Source organism: Plenodomus lingam (genome assembly GCF_022343315.1).
Source record: "Plenodomus lingam strain CAN1 chromosome Unknown contig_14, whole genome shotgun sequence".
Lineage (NCBI taxonomy): Eukaryota > Fungi > Ascomycota > Dothideomycetes > Pleosporales > Leptosphaeriaceae > Plenodomus > Plenodomus lingam.
In genome coordinates this window covers 368,822-391,313 of record NW_027093932.1, presented here as the reverse complement: position 1 = coordinate 391,313, position 22,492 = coordinate 368,822, and the positions used below count along the sequence as shown (strand labels likewise).

General features: G+C 50.7%; 8 protein-coding genes across 8 annotated transcripts; 5 read left to right on the top strand and 3 right to left on the bottom strand.

Annotated features, from left to right (window-relative positions):
* Nucleotides 1-6: 6 nt before the first annotated feature.
* IAQ61_002226 (uncharacterized protein) lies at nucleotides 7-2,440 on the top strand (the record flags this gene model as incomplete). The annotated part of the gene is made up of 3 exons (XM_066095454.1): nucleotides 7-225; nucleotides 309-1,092; nucleotides 1,758-2,440. The coding sequence occupies 3 exons, from the start codon at nucleotides 7-9 to the stop codon at nucleotides 2,438-2,440; spliced, it is 1,686 nt and encodes a 561-aa protein (XP_065954290.1).
* Nucleotides 2,441-2,745: 305 nt separating this feature from the next.
* On the bottom strand, nucleotides 2,746-3,147 carry IAQ61_002225 (uncharacterized protein; the record flags this gene model as incomplete). Its single annotated transcript, XM_066095453.1, has 1 exon — nucleotides 2,746-3,147. One exon carries the CDS (start codon nucleotides 3,145-3,147, stop codon nucleotides 2,746-2,748), a length of 402 nt encoding a protein of 133 aa, XP_065954289.1.
* Nucleotides 3,148-3,351: 204 nt separating this feature from the next.
* IAQ61_002224 (uncharacterized protein) lies at nucleotides 3,352-4,830 on the top strand (the record flags this gene model as incomplete). Its single annotated transcript, XM_003834059.2, has 2 exons — nucleotides 3,352-4,374; nucleotides 4,486-4,830. The coding sequence occupies 2 exons, from the start codon at nucleotides 3,352-3,354 to the stop codon at nucleotides 4,828-4,830; spliced, it is 1,368 nt and encodes a 455-aa protein (XP_003834107.2).
* A 2,520-nt stretch (nucleotides 4,831-7,350) lies between these two features.
* Nucleotides 7,351-8,430, top strand: IAQ61_002223 (uncharacterized protein; the record flags this gene model as incomplete). Its single annotated transcript, XM_066095452.1, has 2 exons — nucleotides 7,351-7,856; nucleotides 7,908-8,430. The coding sequence occupies 2 exons, from the start codon at nucleotides 7,351-7,353 to the stop codon at nucleotides 8,428-8,430; spliced, it is 1,029 nt and encodes a 342-aa protein (XP_065954288.1).
* A 39-nt stretch (nucleotides 8,431-8,469) lies between these two features.
* Nucleotides 8,470-9,231, bottom strand: IAQ61_002222 (uncharacterized protein; the record flags this gene model as incomplete). The annotated part of the gene is made up of 1 exon (XM_003834056.1): nucleotides 8,470-9,231. One exon carries the CDS (start codon nucleotides 9,229-9,231, stop codon nucleotides 8,470-8,472), a length of 762 nt encoding a protein of 253 aa, XP_003834104.1.
* Nucleotides 9,232-9,902: 671 nt separating this feature from the next.
* On the top strand, nucleotides 9,903-17,968 carry IAQ61_002221 (uncharacterized protein; the record flags this gene model as incomplete). Its single annotated transcript, XM_003834055.2, has 5 exons — nucleotides 9,903-10,103; nucleotides 10,158-10,642; nucleotides 10,698-11,223; nucleotides 11,280-12,132; nucleotides 12,186-17,968. 5 exons carry the CDS (start codon nucleotides 9,903-9,905, stop codon nucleotides 17,966-17,968), a joined length of 7,848 nt encoding a protein of 2,615 aa, XP_003834103.1.
* Nucleotides 17,969-18,196: 228 nt separating this feature from the next.
* On the bottom strand, nucleotides 18,197-20,158 carry IAQ61_002220 (uncharacterized protein; the record flags this gene model as incomplete). The annotated part of the gene is made up of 6 exons (XM_003834054.2): nucleotides 18,197-18,462; nucleotides 18,548-18,645; nucleotides 18,706-18,874; nucleotides 18,954-19,107; nucleotides 19,179-19,764; nucleotides 19,827-20,158. The coding sequence occupies 6 exons, from the start codon at nucleotides 20,156-20,158 to the stop codon at nucleotides 18,197-18,199; spliced, it is 1,605 nt and encodes a 534-aa protein (XP_003834102.2).
* An 815-nt stretch (nucleotides 20,159-20,973) lies between these two features.
* Nucleotides 20,974-22,462, top strand: IAQ61_002219 (uncharacterized protein). Its single transcript, XM_066095451.1, has 3 exons — nucleotides 20,974-21,544; nucleotides 21,626-22,019; nucleotides 22,140-22,462. The coding sequence occupies exons 1-3, from the start codon at nucleotides 21,166-21,168 to the stop codon at nucleotides 22,393-22,395; spliced, it is 1,029 nt and encodes a 342-aa protein (XP_065954287.1). The 5' UTR covers nucleotides 20,974-21,165; the 3' UTR covers nucleotides 22,396-22,462.
* The last annotated feature ends 30 nt before the right edge of the window (nucleotides 22,463-22,492 follow it).

Below are 22,492 nucleotides of genomic sequence, written 5' to 3'. Positions count from 1 at the left end.
GCCACAATGGCCTCGGCAGCACAGCCTGGCGCTGCACAACCTGGACTGCCTACCACGGGTGAACATGAGCTCGAAGAAATGGCAGACAAAAAGGCCAGCCTGCCCATCGAGGAAGACGTGATGCAGTTGGCCCGACTGGGCGAGATTGGCGCGATCCAGAAGTTGTTTGATAGCGGGCGGTTCGATGCGACGTACAAAGATGAGCAGGGCATAACACCGCTACATGTACGTAGAAGAAGAAGATACACCGGTATAGGGAACAAAAACAGAGAGTTCAGACGGCGCAGATGGCTAACCGTGTTGCACAGTGGGCTGCTATCAATAATCACTACGCGCTCTGCCACTTCCTCATCCAAGCGGGCGCGCCCATCAACGCAAAAGGCGGCGATGCAGTCGCAACTCCTGTCCTCTGGGCGGCCAAGCGCTGCAACTACTACGTTGTCAATCTCCTCCTCGATCACGGCGCCGATCCCCTGCTCACCGACGACCAAGGCTTCAACCTCCTCCACTCGGCCACTCTCGATGGCAATGTCTACCAACTCGTGCTCCTGCTCCACCAGGACATACCCGTCGATATCCCCGATCCACAAAGTCACACGCCCTTGATGTGGGCAGCCTACAAAGGCTACTCGTCCTGTGTACATCTCTTCCTCCGATGGGGCGCAAACGTCTATGCGACCGACGACCAGGGCTTCACTGCCCTTCACTGGGCCCTCGTCAAGGGCAGCCAGGGCTCCATTCAGAAACTGCTCGAGTACGGCGCCGACCGGTTTGCAAAAAACAACGACGGCAAAACACCCGCTGTGACAGCAGAGGAGATGAACACGGTACGGCAGTGGCATCGCGCGCTCTCAGAAGCAGGCTTTGACCGCAATGGCAACCCCAAGGCCTTTCCCATTCCGGGCGTAAAGGACACGCGCTGGTTCCTCAGCCGCTTCATCTTCTTCCTGCCCTTTGTCATTGTCTTTCAGGCCTTGTTCTTGGTGAGCCATTACCCGGCCTTTGTGGGTATGCCGGCGGCGTTGATCATTGCTTATGTTTTGCAATTGGGAGCGCACAAACTGTTACAGTGGGGACCGTCGAATATGCGGAGTATACATCATTCGGTGAGTGGTCATGTCCTGGCAGAGGTACGCTGAGCTGGAAACTGACAGGGGGCAGCCTTTCTTGGCCGGCATATTTACTGGTACCTTATTTTGGGTTGGGCTAGGATGGGTCACGACAGTCATGCCATGTACGTCTTGCTCATCCAGACAACAGTTGTGTTACTGATCAGCCCAAGCGACGATAGGAACCAACTTCTTTCTGAATCTCGTTTTTCTAGCCTTTTACGGCCTCACCTCGTTCTTCTACTTTTACACCATGACCTCCGATCCCGGTTTTGTGCCCAAATCGGCGAGCAGGAGCGCTTCCAAGGCGGTCATTGACGAGCTTATGGAATCACGACAATTTGATGAGAAGCACTTTTGCGTGAATTGCATGGTGCGGAAACCGCTTAGGAGCAAGCATTGCAAGAGATGCGAGCGCTGTGTCGCGAAGACTGATCAGTGAGTTTTGGACGAGGGACTGATGGAATGCCTACTAATTTGCCTAGCCACTGCCCGTGGGTCAACAATTGCGTTGCGAACAACAATCATCGACATTTTGTGCTGTATATATTATGTTTGGAAATTGGCATTGTCATGTTTGTGCAATGTGTACTTGCTTGTCAGTCCAGCCATCTTCCCATGATTTACGACCTCGGCTGACCTGAGTAGACCTTGAGGTTGTCGATAGCCCCAAAGATGTGACATGCGCCGTGCTCTCAGATGACCTCTGCAAGATTTACTACAAAGACCCCTTCACGATAGTCCTCGCCATATGGGCTGCCTTGCAATCAACATGGGTTACTATGCTGCTCTGCGTTCAGCTGCTACAGATTGCACGCAACCTCACCACATACGAAAGCATGCGTGGACACTTGGACAGTCACACCCCCGCCGACGCTCTGACCTCCTTTGTCACAACAGGCGACACAAGCCAAGACGTTTCGGGCTCAGCAGGCCATGCGCCCACCAATGGCTTCGGCTCCGGCCAGGACATTGGCGACATACCCAGAATCAAATCACCTCGAGGCTCAGTCTGGCAGCAATGGAAGCAGCTCCTCGGTCTGGATACCTTCCTTACCATTGCACTGCAGGGCTCACGCGCAGGTCAAACGCCATTCGCCCGACCACCACCCAAGAACCCCTTCTCCAGAGGCATCATCACCAATTGCAAGGATTTCTGGTGCGATGGCAGCCCAGTGTTTGGACGAAAGGAGGGCGGGTTTGCCAAATTAGGGGGCGAGCGCGTGGATTACACGAGGTTGTACGAGGTGCCAACGATGCGATATCAGAGTGGAGGGGCGGGAGAGGGAGGTAGATATGAAAGTGTGGCTGCAGAGGAAGAGGAATCATGATGATAATGATGGTCACTGTGGACTGTGTATATGATGATGATGATGATGATTCCTAATGTAGAATAAAACGAGAAGATGTTACTTACCTGCTTAAACCCGATGGTGAGAGTCTGGTCTCGAGTGTCCAACTGGAATGCCGGGTATATAAATGACGCCGGCGTTGGTGATGCCGAGATGCTGCAAAAGCCGAGGCGCGCAAGCGAGAATACCCGCGTGAGCCGCCCAGTCATCCCGCTCGTTCCCCCATGCTCGACTTGTGACTCTGGTCTCGCATCATGGAGGGTTTTTCTTTTTGGTTCTATACCCTACGAGCGTTTGCCATTGATGTTGTGATACTTTACATGACTTGCTTCCCCTTCTCTCAGCGCGCTTTTCAACCTTAGGAGGCTCTGCAGCCGAATCTTGGATATGACATCATCCGAAGCGCTGCAAGGGCTGCACAGGCTGTCGCGACAAGCGATGCCGAGGCCGCGGTGGACGGCGGTGGTGAGGACTGGCGGACGAGGGCCGGCGAGTGCGAGTGCGCGCAAATCCATATGTACAGAATGTGCGAGGAGAGGGGGAGAAGAAGGGTGGTCGACAGCGTCACGGCCGGTGGTTGCTGTGAGCAGAGGCAGGCCTGGGCGCATACTGGAGCGAGGGTCGTCTTTGCAGAGGGTGAACTGCAGAGGGTATGCGCAGGCCGCGCAATCTTGTATGTCTGCCATACTTGGATGGGCTCTGAGAGCGGCGGAATGCTGACTGTGGGTTGGTAGCTGTGCTTGCTGTGCAAGAAGAAGAAGAAGAAGAAGAAGAAGAAGAGCCAACTGAGACGCATGGCCCAATGGCAGAGTACAATGCGCGTGTCGACTCTGGCCGATTGAAGGACGACGAACACCAGCGAAGTAGGGAGACTGCACGGTGAATGATGAATGAAGCAAAGAGCAAGTACTGAGACCGTCCCAGGCATCATCAAGAACCTCCAAGACCTCCACGACATGCTGAAAGACTACTCCCAACCGCCCGTCCAACAACCCACCATCGAGTCGCTACAACCCGCCAAAAAAGGCTTCTCCTCCTTGTTCTCCTTGTTCTCCTCCAGCAGCAGCAGCAGCAGCAGCACCTCCTCCGCGCTCCCCCCAATCCCAGAATCCCTTCCCAAGGGCATCTACATGTTTGGCGATGTCGGCTCTGGCAAGACCATGATGATGGACCTCTTCTACGACACCCTCCCCCCCAACATCACGCGCAAAACCCGCATCCACTTCCACGCCTTCATGCAATCCGTTCACAAGGACCTCCACAAGATGAAAGCCCAGCACGGCGCCGACATTGACGCCATTCCCTTTGTCGCCGCCGGCCTCGCCGCCCGCTCCACCGTCCTCTGCTTCGACGAATTCCAATGCACTGATGTCGCCGACGCCATGATCCTCCGCCGTCTCATCGAATCCCTCATGGCCCACGGCACCGTCATCGTCACCACCAGTAACCGCCACCCAGACGACCTTTACAAAAACGGCATCCAGCGCGAGTCCTTCATCCCCTGCATCAACCTTCTCAAACGCCGCCTCACCGTCCTCAACCTCGACTCCTCCACCGACTACCGCAAGATTCCCCGGCCTCCGAGCGGCGTCTACCATCACCCGCTCGACGCCTCGGCCACCACCCACGCCGAACGCTGGTTCCGCTTCCTGGGCGACTTTGAACACGATCCTCCGCATCCGGCCGTGCACTCCGTCTGGGGCCGCGAGATTGTCGTGCCCAAGGCCAGCGGCAAGTGTTGTTGGTTTACCTTTGACGAGATTATCGGCCGTGCGACGGGCGCGGCGGACTATCTCGAGTTGACGCGCACGTACGAGGCGTTCATTGTGACGGAGGTGCCGGGAATGAATTTCAGGACGAGGGATTTGGCGAGGCGGTTCATCACGTTTGTGGATGCTTTGTATGAGGCTAGGGTGAGTTTTTGTCTTCTTTTCATTTACATGCCCAGAATTCCTACATTTTTTCCCTTTCTCTCCATGACCCACGCGCCCACACCAAACCCCACCTAACAACCCACAACCCAGGCCAAACTCGTCCTCACCACCGCCGTCCCCCTCCCCTCCCTCTTCATGGACTCCACCGAACTCTCCGACGCCATCTCCTCCGCCCAAACCGCAAACCCCAACGACAACACCGAACCCGTCTCCGACGTCATGCGCAACCTCATGGACGACCTTGGCATGAACATGGCCATGCTGAAGAATAGCAGCATCTTCTCCGGCGACGAAGAGCGGTTTGCGTTTGCAAGAGCGCTTAGTCGGTTGGCGGAGATGGGGAGCCAGGAGTGGGTGGAGAGGGGTTTGGGGTTGGAGAGGAGGGGTGGGAGGGCGGAGATGGAGGCGTGGAAGCGGGAGAGGGGGGAGAGTTGAGGAGGGTTATGTAGAATATAGTGTACTGTGTAGGAAACTTCTTGGAGCTCTTTTTCATGTGCCAAATCCTGCTTTTGCAAAATGTGGCTTCGTTTGGAATGCCGCAGTGCATGGAATACTGACTGCTCAAGATGGTGGGATGCGTTTCGGCTGGTTTGTATTAGGCTGCTGGATGCGGTTTCTTGCGGAACCGGAATCCCCTTGAGGAGGAGGGGGCGGATGGTGTTATATTTCAAAACGACCTCCACCAAGAGTCTCAAAGTGTACTCTAGCCAAACTATGCGATTCCACCCCCAGTATCCCTTGCCACACATTCAATCCTCTTCGCAACCGACTCGGCAAACTCCTGGGTGATTGCGCCTGCAAAAATTTCAAATGTGCTGGTCTTGGCTTTGGGGATGCTGATCTAGTCGGTTGCTGAAGTCTATGGTAACTGCTATGTGATGTGACGCTGGTGCTGGTCAGAGTACTGCTTGTGTAGATGGTGTTGTTTTTCTAGGTTGAATGGTTTGAGAAGATTGGATACCGGCGGATCCGTAGCCATCTGTTATGATATTACTTTTTCGCATGAGAAGCTGGCACGGCTGACAAGGGAGAGATTTGCATATCGACGTCCTCTGGGACCTGTCGAATCATCGAATTGGCAGTGGCGAGATCCCATGTCTCCCAAGCCACTGAAGGTCTGGTAAGTAGAGTCTAGGCTGTGTAGCTCAAAAAATGATTCAGTCTGGCGGTAAACACGGACGTTCTCACCTAGGGCTGGAAGCACCACAGTGTTCCCAGGGGCGCTCTTACTTCGGACCTGTTGTTCCACTCTGTCCACCTCCGCGAGCTGGAAGACGTTGATGTATGTTTTCGCCGTAGCCTTTTTGTATTGAAAAAGCTGCATTTATCTACCCAACGCCTCTGCGCATGATTTCGCCTCTCAAGTTGCGGTATTGATGTTAAGATCTGTCATAGACACACCACAGGTAAATCGTAACACATCAAGCTGCCCCCAACTTTCCACAGCAGCCATGATAATTTGCAAGAAACGACCAAATGGCGCAATACGAGCAATAGCCTGCTGACCGACTTCAGCGCTGCACCAACTCCATGGTGGTTAGGTAGTTTGCGACATCAACCAGCCCATGGAAGTGCAACAATCATCACGCTTATTTATGTTGAGATAGGATAGCGGTTTATACATTTGAAAACGACTTATTCTGTGGTACAAGTGTTTTACTCCATACCAAAGACAAAATCTAGAGGGATTGGAAGTGCACATTCTAGACTGACAAAGTCCATGAGCCGCCCAAATCGGGAAGAGCACTTGCAATACGCGTTCTTGGATAAGTCAAAGATGAGTTTGAAGGCACTGACGTAAGGAGAGTGGAAGACTTTCGCAAGGCATGGCGCAGGTGGAAAAAAGCTGATCATCTTCAAATAAGGCTATTTGTGTTTTGTGATTGCTAAGTTGCTTTACCTAGCAGTGTTGACGGCTCTTGCCATGTTTCCCAAGGACCTTTGTATCCGCTGCATTTCGTAGAGCTAAGTACAGATCTGATTGAACGTCCCAGACCGATTGGCCATGTTGTTTATCATTTCCCACATGGTGATAACCCTAGAAAATGTTGTCTCTCTTGTTTCAAGGACTGAGTCGTAACATCAGCAGATTAATTCGAGCTAAGAGGTAATTCAAGTCGATTAGTAAAAGAAGACAGTTGTATATAAAAATATAGTGATATTTAGGGCTCAGTGTATAGAAGCTCATAGAATGTTTCTGAGAAATATTGCATATCAACTTATGCCAGATTTAGTGTAAAATCTTTAGATTTAGAGGAAACCATAGCTTGTCAGAAAGATTGACGGAGCATGGTATTGGAGCTTGATCAGAAAGCTGTCAAACTTGCATCGTACTATGAGGGACCACAGTGGGTGCTCTTCAGACTCAGGGGGGAGAGAACTACGAATATATTCAGGCAGCTGGATATTCTTTCTCTCAGCAATGACATTCTTGAAGTGAGTAACAGTAGATTTTATGGTGTTGGATTTGTGTTGCAGAACAAGGAATTTCAAGTTGTGGGCCTATAATCACAAAACAGGGGCTGAGCCACAGTCAAAAGAAGTTTCTGGGAACGCAACCGACAGATAGAGGCCCATTCCGGTGTCTTGCAGAACTATTTTGAAGTGAAGGTATGGAAAAACTTGCTAAGATTTGGGGAGCGTCTGTGTATGGATGCTTGTGTTCAACTAATGGGCTCTAGTGATAGTAGAGAAGCAGAAGCTCCGAATATACTGAAAGGACGCTCGGCCTCTAAGATCCGGGAAATCTGGCTTTCCCAATACTGTTCCCACCGGAGTGGTAATGCACTCAAGTCTCACCATCCCTGGTGTTCGCATGTATATAAATTGTTCTTGTAAGCTTTGAACTTCCCATTTTTATCCTTTCTTTCCATGTCCGATTCCATCACGTTATATTAAACAGGCCGAGGTTCATTCACGAAACCTTGCCTCTTCTACCACATCGCTACTGACACCATGAAAGCCTTGAAAGTACAACAACCTGGACTGCTCGAGGTGCTCGATGTGGAACGTCCCAAAATTCGTCCAGGCTTCTGCCTTGTCAAAGTTCAGGCGGTGGCGCTGAATCCAACGGATCACAAGCACTTGCACTACATCAGCTGCGAGGGCTGTACTTTGGGATGCGATTACGCAGGAACCATCGAAGAAGTCCGCCCAGGTTCGTCTCTCAAGAAGGGGGATCGTATATTTGGATTTCTTCATGGAGCAAATCTGGAGCACCCTGAAGATGGTGCATTCTCGCAATACACTCTTGTTAGAGAGGGTCTCCAAGCGATTATCCCGAAGAGCCTGAGTTTTGAACAAGCTGCAAGTCTGGGAGTAGCCATCACCACGGTGGGCATGGGTTTGTGCCAGACGCTCCAGCTTCCCTTACCAGGAGACCGATCTTCCGAGAACACATCTGTTTTGATATATGGTGGTAGTACTGCAACTGGTACTATGGCTATACAGATCGCCAGACTGTAAATCTTACCTCATAACCTTCTGCCAGAAGAGGTGCTAACACATTCTAGGGCTGGGCTAGACGTCATTACAACTTGTAGTCCCGCCAACTTCGCACTGGTGAAGTCGTTAGGCGCTTCTGTGGCCTTTGACTACAATGATCCAAGATGCGCCGAAGACATCTTCAAACATACCCGCGGGCAATTGTATCATGCTTTAGATTGTATTTCAGAGGGCAAGTCAGTCGAAATTTGCTCTGAGGGACTGTCGAAAGATACAGCAGTTCAGCCAGCGCGGTACTGTTCGACACTTCCTGTGGACTTTCCCCGCAAGGACGTAATTTCCACGTTTATCCTCGCATACACAGCTGTCGGAGAGGCCTTTCACAAAATTATAGATCATCCTGCCAATGTTAACGACTATAATGCGGCTAAGAAGTTCTGGGGCATTTGTCAGTCGCTGATAGACGCAGGAGAGCTGAAGAACCATCCTATTGAGATAAGAGACGGGGGCTTGGATAGAATCCACGAAGGGCTTGCGGATATGAAAGAGGGACGGGTTCGGGCGAAGAAGCTTGTGTATCGTATTGAATAACTCTTCGATATTGTCTAGATACAGCTCAAACTTTCAATGTTAGAATTTATGAACATCGGCCGGTGAGATTGTTGCGGATGTATCTCGTGAATAATGTGCAGAGATGTATTCCTCGACAGGGGTGAGATGAAGAGGATCAAACATAGATTGGGCAGGGAAGTGGATAGAAGCAACTCCCTCCCAAATCTGCCTGTGCTGCATCTTGAAGTCAACTTCTATGTATTGACGTATGTGAGGCGTCTTTTCGGGCATGGGTGAAGGAATTGAGCGCAAAAAAAGAAGATTATGTTCTGGTTCGGCGTGTTCTTCGATATCCAAGAGCACAGTGGGTTTGAAGAGAACTTCTACGATGGGAAAGCTGCTGGGCCGACACACGCGCCCGTGAAAGAAACCGCTCATCCCATCAGGCTGAGTGGGGAAGTTGAACGACCCTAGGACTTTCGGTGCGCCCCAAAGCTCTCTTCCAGAATATGCGGCGTCTTCATTGTCTAGGATTATGAGGAGTGAGTAGTCGAATTTGCGACCTTCAAATTCGACTTCTACACTGTGAAGAAACTCGTGATATGGGCCGATAGGAGAGCAACCGTATGACACTAGGCGTGTTGTGATGACTGGCTTCTCCTCAATCGTCAGATTTTCCGGGATTAAAGGTTGAACGCTAGATCCATTTGTGCGGTATTTGATAAGGATGCAGTTGATATCAGAAAACCGTGATGGAAAGGCGGCCGCTCGATAAGGTGGCGCAAATACAGGAGCCGCGTTGTTTGATGCAGAAGGAGGGAGGCTTCCAGTGAGAACCATGACGAGTAGGTCGAAATTTGGAGTAGTTGATCTGTGAAAAATGGATGATGAGCATTGAGCGCTTGTGTCAGCTTTTAACTAGACTGTGACTAGATTGTTCGAAGTGCTAAACTCCTTGTACATTACCTGGGCCTGTACACATCCAAGCAGATTCTACAAAAGCTAGCATAGATTCTAGGTCTACTATCGAAAAATTTCAATGATATTTTTCCTCGTAGCTGACCCATGGGGTTAGTACGGAATCTGCTCTTAAGAGCTGGTATATGAGCATTGAGAATGTCGCGTAATCACTAAAGCTCTTTACTCGCCAAAAGTTTGCCTGCAAATAAGACTAGTCATACTTCGAAGGGCTATATCCCATGCGCCACGATTTGTGGTTAGCAATAGGCATTCCTCTAAAATACGTCTCAGGGGAAATACCTTTACAAAGCAGGAAAAGTACTAGATAATACCACAATAGGTACTCTATGCTCTGAAGCTATATAACTATATCACTTCCATTCGGTAATGCCAAATGTAAATCTCTTTGAACGCTATCTTACGATTGAAGCAGCTCATTCTCCACGACCCCATCCGACTTGAGACTGAATTGAATTCATCATATATAAATCGACTCAATCTCTTGATACTTAGTTTTGCTGCTAGAAGTTCGAATCTGCGCTCTTCTCATCATGCCGGCCGAAAATCAAGAAAGGTGTCCAGTGGTACCCATAGCGGTCGTGGGAATGAGCTTTCGAGGCCCCGGGGACGCCACAAGTACTGAGAATCTTCTGCGCATGGTAGCTGAAGGCCGCGAAAGCCGTTCACCAATACCGAAGGAAAAATGGAATCACGATGCATTCTATCATCCAGATCATAGCAGACATGGAACAGTAAGATATCTGCCATCCGATTCAGAGACAGAGTCTCTGTTGACCAGACATTAGCACAACGTGGAGTATGGACATTGGTTTCAGCAAGATGTTTACACATTCGACGCCCCATTTTTTAACATATCAGAGTCCGAGGCGGCTGCTCTAGATCCACAACAACGAATGCTGCTTGAGTGTTCATACGAAGCCTTTGAGAACTCGGGAATTCCAATGTTCAAGGTTGTGAAATCAAACACATCGGTATTCACCGCTTGTTTTGCTACAGACTACACCGACATGCTTTGGAGAGATCCAGAGAGCGTGCCGATGTATCAATGCACAAACTCAGGTCACTCACGCGCAAATATGGCTAACCGCATATCGTACACTTTTGATTTAAAGGGACCTAGTGTCACAGCTGATACGGCTTGTTCTGGGGGCTTGACTGCTCTTCATCTGGCTTGTCAGAGTTTACAGACTGGAGATGCAACACAGGCAGTCGCAGCGGGATCCAGTTTGGTACTGGGCCCTGAGCTCATGACTACAATGAGTATGATGAGGTAGGAATTAACTGTCCTTTTTACTTGCACTTGCGATTATGGCTAATTCTACAAGATTTTTGTCACCCGACGGGAGGTGCTACACATTTGATGAGCGTGCAAACGGCTATGCTCGTGGTGAAGGTGTTGCTGTTCTTGTTTTGAAGCGCTTAGAAGACGCAATCGCAGAGGGCGATACCATCCGGGCGGTCATCCGTGGCACAGGTTGCAATCAAGATGGAAAGACGGCGGGCATCACGATGCCCAACGGCCAGTCACAGAAAGAATTAATTCGATCTGTATACGAAAAGACTGGCCTTGATCCACTGGAAACTTCTTACGTGGAATGCCACGGAACTGGCACCCAAGCCGGAGACGTTACCGAAACTGCTGCGATCAATGCCATCTTTTGCCCTGGTCGACCATTAAGTAAGCCGCTGATGATAGGCTCAGTTAAAACGAATGTCGGACATTTGGAAGCAGCCAGTGGCCTCACAGGCGTGATCAAGTCTATACTCATGTTGGAGAATGAGATAATTCTTCCAAACCGAAATTTTGAAAACGCTAATCCCCGAATCCCACTCGAAGACTGGGCACTCCGGGTAAGTCATCTAATAACAAAGTGTTATTCTAGCCACTACTTACAAGTATTCATCAGGTACCCACGGCCATCGAGCCTTGGATAAGCTCGGGGCCTCGTCGTGCATCGGTTAATAGCTTTGGCTATGGTGGAGCGAATGTTCACGCCATTCTCGAAAACACAAGAGACTTTTTGGCTGCACGCGCTATCAATTCTACTAATTTCACTCAGAGATCTGCACTTGCTGTGAAGGCAGTTCAAGCAGCTCTTGCCAATGACACCGCAAATCGTGATGACATCACAAACGGCAATGGCCTCACAAATGGGAATGGCCTGACGAACGGTAACAGCATCACAAATGGAATTGGCTTCACAAATGGAAATGGCCTCACAAACGGCGACTCGAACGGTAACGGAAGAATCGGCTATACCAATGGCCATTCACAGAGCAACGGGACTACAAACGGTAACTTACTAAAAGTCAATGGACACAGTCAGGACACCAGCCACCGCGAAGAAATCGCAAGCCACTCTGACAACGGGCCTCGAATATTCACACTCTCAGCCTTTGATCCCATAGCCGGAGCCGCCTGGTCTCGCAGACTTGCCGAATACGTTTCGCAAAGAGAAGCCAGCGCCGATGGAGAATTCCTCAGCAGCCTTGCCTACACGCTCAGTGATAGACGAACTGTGCACCCATGGAAGGCCACCGTGACTGCATCTTCTAGCCAAGAGCTAGTCTCGAAACTCGAAAAGGTTAATTTTGTCAACGTGCCTGCACGACAAAGACTGGGGTTCGTGTTCACAGGTCAAGGTGCACAGTGGTGTGGCATGGGCAGGGAGCTCATAGATGTCTCTCCACGGTTCCGAGAGAGCCTTAAAGCATGCGGAGAAGCACTAGAACGAATGGGAGCCCCCTTTGACGTATTAGGTATGTTGTTCTTGGCTTTCGATAGCAAAAAAAAATGGCTGATGGTTTTGCAGAGGAGCTACAGCAAGACTTTGAGATTTCGCAGATGAACAAGGCATTATACAGTCAGCCTCTTTGCACCGCATTGCAAATCGCGCTGGTGGATATGCTCGCCTCTTGGGGCATACGCCCCGAATCTGTCACAGGACATTCTAGCGGAGAGATTGCCGCTGCGTATGCTGCTGGGGCGATTAATCTCGAAGATGCCATGCTTGTCGCGTACGAACGAGGCCGTGCATCATCGAAGCTCACCGAAGAGGGCATCAAAGGCGCCATGACAGCGGTAGGTATGGCCAGAGACGAGATCATACCAATACTTGCAGGCCTTCAGAACGGAAAAGCTGTGGTGGCCTGTTCGAATAGCCCCTCAAGTACAACCGTCTCGGGAGACAAGAGTGCACTGGACGAGCTGCAACATGTTCTCCGGGAAAAGGGGGTCTACAATCGTAGACTTTTGGTTGAGGTTGCATATCACTCCCATCACATGATTCTTGTTGCCGACAGCTATCGAGCCGCAATTTCCAATATCAAAACACTCAAGGGGAACGATGTCAAGTTCTTCTCTTCCGTTACGGGCAAAAAGATGGAAACCTCCAAGCTAGGACCAGAATATTGGGTCAGCAACTTGGTAGGCGAAGTAAAATTCGCACAATCATTGCTCCAACTAGCAAATTATGGCAGTCATGACACCAACTTCCAAGTCCAGAGACTGGTTGAGATCGGCCCACACGGAGCGCTCGCTGGACCGGGCAAGCAGGTGCTTGAAGCCAGTCAAGTGCCTACCACATCGACGATAGACTACCTGTCAGTTCTGGTTCGGAAGCAGAATGCAGTGAAAACGGCGCTAGAACTGGCATCGAAGCTCTTTATTTCTGGATACCCAGTTCGCTTTTCCACCCTCAATGGAAGCTCTACATCGGGTGTTTCTTCTCCTTTGATCGACCTACCCCCCTATGCCTGGAATCACAACAAATCGTACTCGGCGGAACCGAGAATAAGTAAGGCCTACCGTCAGCGCAGCTTCCCAAGATTGGATCTTATTGGCGCCTTTGATGTACATTCTAGCCCGCTAGAACCGCGTTGGCGGCAGATGATACGTTTATCGGAACTGCCATGGGTACGAGATCACAAGATTCAGGGTTCGGTCCTCTATCCTGCAGCTGGATATATCACAATGGCCATTGAGGCAGCCATTCAAAAGCTACTAAAGAGAGCGCCGGACACACCCATCCTGGGCTATCAGTTCCGCGATGTGTCGATCAATTCCGCACTTGTGATTCCAGAGACACCTGGCGAGGTGGAGGTATTCATCACACTGAAAGCCTTCTCTGAGAGTGCCAAAGCAACTTCTAGCCTCTGGGATGAATTCCTGGTCTCTTCCGTGGTGAACGAGAACCACTGGACTGAACACTGTCGCGGTTTGATCGCAGTGCAGACACCATCCAAGGCTTCAAACTCTGTCAATGCTGCGATACAAGAGAAGGCGAACACCGCGGCTCATGGCAACATGGTTGAAGAGCTTGAGACCGCGTGCCAGACATCAACCGATGTTGATGGTTTCTACGCACAACTTTCGGAAATTGGCATGGAGTATGGTCCAGCATTCGCCAACATGCGACAAGCTCGTACAGCTCCTGGGCAATGCATTACCAGCGTGGAGATTCCTGATACAGCAGCCTCAATGCCGATGCAGTACGAACGTGCTAGTGTCATCCATCCGGGTACACTGGATGCCATCTTCCACAGTTACCTTCTCGCGCATGCAGGACATGTGGGTAAGCTCAGCAACCCTATCATTCCTGTATCAATCGAAGACATGTTCATTGCCCATGATATCACCAGAAGATCAGGAGATAGACTCGTCTCCTACGCTTCAATATCGCGCATCGACTACCGCCATAAGTCCACCGGCATCATGGTTTTTGAAGACTCTTATGCAGAGGGAAAAAAACCAGTTATTCAGCTGAATGAGATGACGGTGGCAGCAATAGATCATCGTGAGTCAGAAAGAGGCGAAGATTCCAATTATCGACGAGCGTACAACTTGAAATGGGCACCCGATGTGGACACATTGACAGAGCAACAGGCTATCGACATCTGTTCAAAGCCAGCGGTTACCCAAGGCGCTATCACAGATACAGAATTGGATCAAGTTGCGGTCAAGATGCTCCGAGAAGGTCTATCGAAGGTCTCGGAGCAACAAGCTATTGAAGCGGGAGAGTTTGCTCACAATCTCTGGAAACTGATTTCTTTCCAAGTAGAGAAATCGACTGCACTTCCAAATGCAGACGATTCTACCCATAACAGCCTCCCTGATGAGGTCAGCACAGCCTTGGACCGAACAGCTGAGCAGTTGCCGGATCTTCTAGCCGGCCGAATCACACCTGCCAAACTCATCGAGACATATGACATGAACATGGTTGCAGCGGTTCCTCAGGTCTTCAAAGAAAATTACGTTGTGGCAGCCTACCTCAATCTACTGGCCCATAAGACGCCAGATCTCAGCGTGCTGACCATGGGACCCCTATCGGGGCCTGCTTCGTTGAACCTGTTGTCTTTGCTCTCTGGAACGGACGGTGGTAGCGCTCCCTTCAAAGCCTTGCATCATACCGACACCGAACTTAACATGGACCATGTGGCCAAGATTGAATTCCCAGCTTGGGCCGACTCGATTACATTGAAAGACGGCCAGACTGAAGCTGGTACGTATGATGCTGTAGTAGCATTCAACATCAGTGGGACGAGTGGACAGGCAGAAAAGCTACTGTCGAGTGCTTCCAAGCTGTTGAAAGATGGAGGAAGATTGATGCTGGTCCAACTCTCGATCGAGTCACCTGCTGCTACTCTAGTATGGGGATCACTCGCCAACCTATCCCCAAACCAAAGTCAAGTCTTGAATGGGCTACCACCCTCAACAGTAGAGGATGTAGCTGAGAAGATGGGCTTCAACGCTCAGATAACAGCTTCAAAGCGACTCATCGTTCTCCAGAAAGGTGGACTGCAAGGAAACAGCGAGAAACAGCCCGACGTACTCATCGTTGGCGGTGAGGAGCCAACTGGTGTCGACATGGAGGCCCTCAGCAAAAAGCTTGGCTCTGGGACGGAGATGGTGTCCCTTGAGCATGTTTGCCCTAAGCCAGGACAGGTATGCGTTGTGCTCAGTGAATTGTCGAGATCGGTACTTTCAGGGCCGACGCCGACGGAATGGGAGGCTATCAAGAGAATGGTGCAGGGCGGTGCAGGGCTGATCTGGGTCACTCGCGGCGCAGGCGGCAACGAGTGCTCGAATGCACAGGCAGCATTGGTTCAGGGACTTGCACGCACCATCCGCGCCGAAATGGGAGATCAGCCGATTGTCACGCTTGATCTCGATGGCATCAGGCCGCTGGACGCCCACATGGCGGCCGGGTGCATTGCCCATGTTGCAGGGCGGGCGATGCGGCGACGCGGTGGTGATGGCCAGAGTGTGGGTGTAGCCGTGGACGTGGACTGGGAGGTGATGGAACGAGGTGGGATCTTACACGTGCCCCGTCTGGTTGAGGATGTAGATGCCAGCATGGCGTTGCAGTCGGATGATGCCAAGACCCTGACGTCCGCGGGGACGGGCCAGCCACAACGGCGGTTACGCGATGTGGGGCCGACACGCCTCTTTGTGGCTACGCCCGGCCTGCTCGACAGTTTGCACTTTGCCGCCGATGAGCGCACGGGCGGGCGCTTGCGGGCCGGGCAGGTTCGGGTCAATGTTAAAGCGGCCGGGATCAACTTCAAGGACGTTATGATGGCCATGGGTCAGATCAAGGTCGAAGATCTGGGTTGCGAATGCAGCGGCATTGTTTCCGCCATCGACGACGCGGTCGCACAAGACCCACAAGGGCTTCGTGTTGGAGACCGAGTCATGTGCCTCAGCTCAGGATCATACTGCACCCAGCTACCACTCGATGCTCGACTCGCACATCGCATCCCCGATCACTTGTCCTTTGAGACGGCTGCGGCGCTGCCCATTACCTATGTGACGGCCTATCACAGCGTCCACAACATTGCCCGTCTGCGCAAAGGCGAAACCATTCTGATCCACGCAGCTGCAGGCGGGCTGGGTCAGGCTCTTGTTGAATTGAGCCAGCAGGTGGAAGCTGTCGTCTATGTCACAGTGGGCAGCGCTGAAAAGAAAGAATTCATCATACAGCGCTTTGGCTTGGCCGAAGATCACATCCTCTACAGCCGCGATGTTTCCTTCTCCCGCGACATCATGCGGCTGACGCACGGCCGTGGCGTCGATGTGGTCATGAACAGTCTTGCAGGTGAGGCTCTTCGGCAATCTTGGACGTGCATTGCCCCACATGGCCGCTTCGTTGAGCTTGGCCAGCGCGACATCACCATCAACACACGGTTGGATATGGCACCGTTTTCTCGCAATGCCTCCTTTACCGCCTTCAACCTAGCATACACCATGCAAAATGACCCTCAAGCAGCCCGCGAGGTCATGGCCAGTGTACTCGCTCTTTTCACCAGTGGCGCTATACGAGGCCCTGATCCTGTTGAGACGTATGCTTTCTCACAACTCGAGCAGGCCTTCCGTAAAATGCAGACTGGTCGTCATATGGGCAAGCTTGTGGCTGTGGTTCAGCCCGATGACCTGGTCAAGTATCATCATGAGCCAAACTCAACCCTGCTTTTCCGCTCTGATGCTGCTTACTTACTCGTGGGGGGCCTAGGTGGCCTTGGTCGCGCCACCGCTCTATGGATGGCTTCTCGTGGGGCTCGCCATGTAATCTTCATCAATCGATCAGGATCCAAGAGTGGGACAGCACAGGAGACAATCAAGGCCCTGGAGGATGTAGGCTGCAAGGCCACCGTTTTCGACTGCGATGTTGCAGATTCGAACCAACTTGCATCGACCCTAGCTGCAGCTCGGGAACTGCCGCCCATCCGTGGTGTGATCCAAGGCGCTATGGTGCTTAGGGACACCATGTTCGCTAATATGGCCATTGACGATTACTTGGCCGTATTGCGTCCCAAACTGCAAGGCACCTTGAACCTACATGCTCAACTACCGGCTGACATGGACTTCTTCATCATGGAGTCTTCAATTAGCGGCATTGTGGGTAACAGTACCCAGGCAGCTTATGCAGCTGCAAACACCTTCCTTGATGCGTTTGCTCGATTCAGGAGATCTTCCAGCCTGCCTGCTACTACCATTGACATTGGTGCTGTAGCTGACATTGGCTATCTCGCAGAACATGACCATATTAAGCAAGCTATGGAACGGCAGGGGTTTGAGTTCACGGATACCTCGCGTCTGATGCGTCTTCTGGAGTTCGCAATTTTGAACTCCACTCGTACCCCCTGCAATGCTCACGTCATTACAGGCTTAGGTGCCTGGCATCCCGATAACTCACTCCCTGTCCTCCGTGGTCCCGTCTTCTCACGCTATCGTATGCTATCATCGTGTGCTCCTAGCACTGGCGATAACGCGCGCGATACGCTGCGTGTGGCCTTGAAACAATCCTCCAGTCTTGATGCTGCCACAAAGGTCATTCTTCCCGCAATTATCAATCAAATCATAGCCAGAACCGGCATTCCTGTCGAGAATGTAAGCACGTCGCAAAGTCTGCAGGACTATGGCATTGATTCCCTGTCGGCTGTGGAGCTGAGAAATTGGTTTTCAAAAGAGATGGAAAGTGTGGTGCCCATTTTTGAGCTGCTGGCGGCCGAGTCGCTTACTGCTCTCGCTGCAATGATAGCACGACGTAGCAGACTGATTGTTAGTACAAACACTGATGTTCAGTCAGCAGTCTGAATTGAAACTGTGGGTACACTGTTAGGCCCACATATAGACATCTACTACCTTGGATGTCACCGGCTGCACCTGTACATAGCCTCAAAGAAGAACGATTGGGATACTGTCATCACCTATAATATCGTACATAGACCTACAGAAGAACTATTCGTATAATTTCATCATTCATAGAATCGTACATAGACCTATAAAAATCCATCAAATGAATTATACTCTACAATAATTTGTCTATACCAGCATATCAGAACCCATATCAATATGATTAAAGGAAAAATCCGAATTCATAATATCCATATCAGCGGCAGATGGGAAAAAGAAATCCTCCATGCCGTTGAGCATGTCTAATGCGCCCGAGACACTATCAGATTCCCTATTGGAAAAGATATGATCTCGAAACCCAATAGACGGCGAGTCGTGATGATCCACCATCTCGGCTGGAGACGCAAGGCGTTCAACCTCTTCTTGCCCCACGAGTCCGGTGCCCGCAGCAAACACTAAAACATGTCAGTTGAGTATGTACGGTAGGGGCACGTAGTAGGGTCCAGGGCTGAAAGGCGTAGCCGCATGAGGCCGACTTACTTGATGCTCGCTGCTGCGGTCCCAGGCCCCCTTCCTGGGCCCCACTCTTCCTTCGCCGAATTGGTTCGTATCCGATTGCTGAGCTGATGAAATCAAGCCTATGACGTAGTCGTTAGCCCAGAGTCCCCAAGACAGGGCAACGTGGGGGCACGACTGACGAGAGATTGGGGAGATATTGCTGAATGATGGTCTGAATGCATATGGGAGCTGTAGGACATGCAGATAGCGAATCGATATTCATGTTGTCGCACATGTACTCGAGAATAGTCTGTTTCTTGTCTCGGCCCAGTCGGTTGATTGTGCGGATGAGTTGGTAGTTGGAGGCTTCTGTTGCAAGGGAGATTTTGGTTGGTTATTCGTGCACATGCTTGTGATGTTGAGGAGGGGAGGAAGGGCAATTGCGTACCAAAGATGATGTGGTATAGAACCCCCACTTCTTGGAGCTTGCATGATTCTTGTATCGAGGCGATTAATCTGTTGATCAATGTCGTTTCATCTCGCATCGTCTTCAGACCTCTCGAGTGCCCGCTGAAACCCGCCTCTCGCATCTTGGCGTTGACCTATAGAGTCAGTAAGTAATTCTACAGTGCCTTGCATTCCTCAAGGTTCACTGAGAGTGTAAGAAACTTACTTCACGGGCCGCACTCTTCCCCTGCTTATCCGAGTACCGTTCCCAAATCAAGAAGAAGCAGAGAGACAGAAAACGAAGAAATCGGCCGTATTTCATCTTCTGATTTGACCGCCGTGCAAAGCTAAGACACATTTCCCAAGCTCGAGACACATTTTCGCCGCAAGGGGTCAGCGGCGGATTGTCGACATTGGTCAGTGCAATGTACGACGAGACTTCTGCGTCTGAGATACTGACGGAGCCAAGACGCCACAAGAGTTCATCTGCGGTCTCTAGCACTGGCTCGGCGGAGCTACTTGGGCTTAGTTTTCGCTTCTTTTTCAGCGGTCTCTCGCTGGCTGATGTGCCGGATTCTAGAGATGTGCCGCTAGATACTCGGCTCATGGTGTGGGGGCTGAGAGAATTTGTTGTTGTTATTATCTCTTGCATGTTGTTTGGGTCGACGAGGAGAATATCCGATGATTTCCTGGTGTCTGTGCCGCATTCGAGGATTTGTGTTTCTGAAATCAGCTGCTTCATGTACCGATTTATGGCTTCGGTGCATGCATTGAGTCCAGCTTGTCTTGGGAAAGCAGGCGCAAGCTCACGCCTACACTGAAGAATCAGTATTGCTATAAGAAAGCTGCTTGGTAATATAATGGGGTTTCATACCAAAAGCCAGGTGCCCTCACATTCCACTTATGCCATGGAACAAAGTTTTGATGAATAGCCTCTGCCGCATCATTGGTCGGAGCCAGGACATCATTCTCATGAATCCCATCACAACATCGCGAGAAACTTCCTTCCGCGAAGTAAAAGACTTGACCCCGGAACTCGTGCAGGCAGAAAGGCACAACCGAGATCTGCACTCCGACACAGTGGCTCGATTTGATTGCCAGCATGAAGTGGATGAAGACGGCCTCCAATGATGGGTTAGAATTTGTGTTTGCATTGTTACAAGTTGGGTCGTAGGATGACGGGGAGAGGACGGTGGTGTCGCGCATGACTATGGACATTTGGAGTTGCTGTCTTCAATGGTAATCGTAGAATCCTCAAAAACTGAACACTGCACAGTACCCGTAGACAATTCTAGTGATTCGAACATTTCAATCGCTTTATCAAGCTTGATCGCAGCGGTCTTTTCCAATTACCGAGTGCGAGTGGACGCCTAATCACGATCACTCTATCTTCCTTCTGGCTTGATATAAGTGGAGCGGAAATCCTCTGAGGATGCAATGTCAGATACGCCAAGACCTCACAGTCGGAAAATTTCAGGGCGAAGTTTTTTATCTTCGTCATTACAATGGTTCTCGGGAATAGTTTGATGCTGAGGTTTTGACCGGAGTGGATCTGAGGTGAGAAACCTCAACATATTGTGACCCCCACACAAGATAGGATTGTAGCTTGATGTAAGCGCTCTCCTTGCTTCAGTCTAGTCTACAAGACACTTTTTAATGCGCATTGTTGCTCAACGACGTAACTGATTTGTGTACTGAGCAGCTGTGGAATGTATTGAATCAAACGATGCTTAGCTCCCGTGACTGTATGCCATGAAAGGGGGATTTTTTCTTATAAAAAAAGCGTATCCGTAGGTATTTGGTCCAATTAGAGAATCTCAGGGCAGTTTCCGATCATACCGGCTTGACTGGGCCGGTTGGGAACCAGGTGGGTGGGATAAGTGGTTTCAGTCGGATGAGACTGGTGATACCATGATACGTTAGGACTTCTCAACCCGCGCGCCAAAATAGGAATAGCTTCTCATCGCACTCACAAACGATTCCTAGCCCAATGAGGTAGGCCGATTACCTTGGCTCATCCCTTTGACGACAGTCTCCATGGCACGATTGGGTACAAAGGTGGGGAATTATGAACATAGTGGGGAGCATGCATCTGTTCAAGCGGTTAGAACCGTTGCATCGACATAAATAGCTGGGCACTCTGACACTGCTCTTACCAAGATACCAACACGAGGCAGAGGAGCCCCCGACGCCCACAGACTACCGTAGGTACTATGTCGTCGCTCAAAAGTTTCAATTTGAACGATCATCGTTCTACCATCGCTCTTGTTACCTCTTTCCTGATCCTACACACTTTACCACTAAGAAATTCGTCCCAATGGCCTTTGTACCACCTCAGCACTGGAATTTTACGAGCGGCACAGAGATGCATCTATTTGGTAATATTTGCGAAACTCGTCAAAGCCCTGAATGGATGGATATCGCACCGAAGCTACAACAATTTCATCGATGATCCATCTTGGAATTGGCCCAATGAGCTCGCAATCGTCACTGGAGGTTCCAGTGGCATAGGTGCGGAAATCGTCTGCGGCCTTGCAAAGCATCAAATTCGCACAATTATACTAGACATCAACCCGCCTTCCACAAAACTAGGTAACACAAGTCTCCTTCGCTATACATATCCTGCCATCTACCTTGTACCGCGAACAAGATACAAAGCTAACCAAAGACCAGGCAACGGCGTCACATTCCACCAAGTCGACCTCTCCTCCCCCACCGCAATCTCCACCGCCGCAACATCCATCAAAGCCTCCCACGGTCACCCCTCCATCCTCATCAACAACGCCGGCACCGGCACCGCCCAAACCATCCTCAGCGAATCCGAGTCTGAACGCCGTCGGGTCTTTGAAGTCAACGCACTATGTCACTTTACTCTTGTTCGAGAATTTCTCCCCGCGATGATTGAGAAAGATCACGGCCACGTCATGACGATAGCAAGTACGGGTAGTTTCTACGCTCAGGCGCAGAATGTGGCGTATGCGGCTTCAAAGGCGGCGGCTATGGCGTTTCATGAGGGGTTGGGACAGGAGCTTCGGACGCGGTTTCATGCGCGTAGAGTTCGTACCTCGTAAGTTTTTGCTGTTTCTTTCACGACAGCAGAATCGCACTTTTTCCGTGATGAAGAAAGAGAGTATAAGAAAAAGAAGAAACATAAACAAATGATTCAAACCCCTCTAACCGTCCACAGTATCATCTACCCCGACTTCGTCCGTACCCCCCTCGTCGAAGCCCTCACAAGCAAAGTTACGAAATTCCCTCTTGCGGTAATGGAGCCCAGTGAGGTGGCAGCTGAGGCCGTGGATGCTATTACTTCGACATACGGCCACGTGATCGTGCTGCCTAGGAGTTTGGGCTATCTTGCTCTGTTGAGGGGCCTTCCACCTTGGGTATTGAGGATCGTTCAGACAGTTGATCCTGATCCGTTGGCGCTTGTTAACGAGTAGCTTGTCGTTTGGGGATGAGTGTTGGTGCGAAATGGAAAAAAAAAGGGGGGGGGGGGGTCGAGGGATGTAGAGATGAGCAGGAAGATGGGAAGATGGG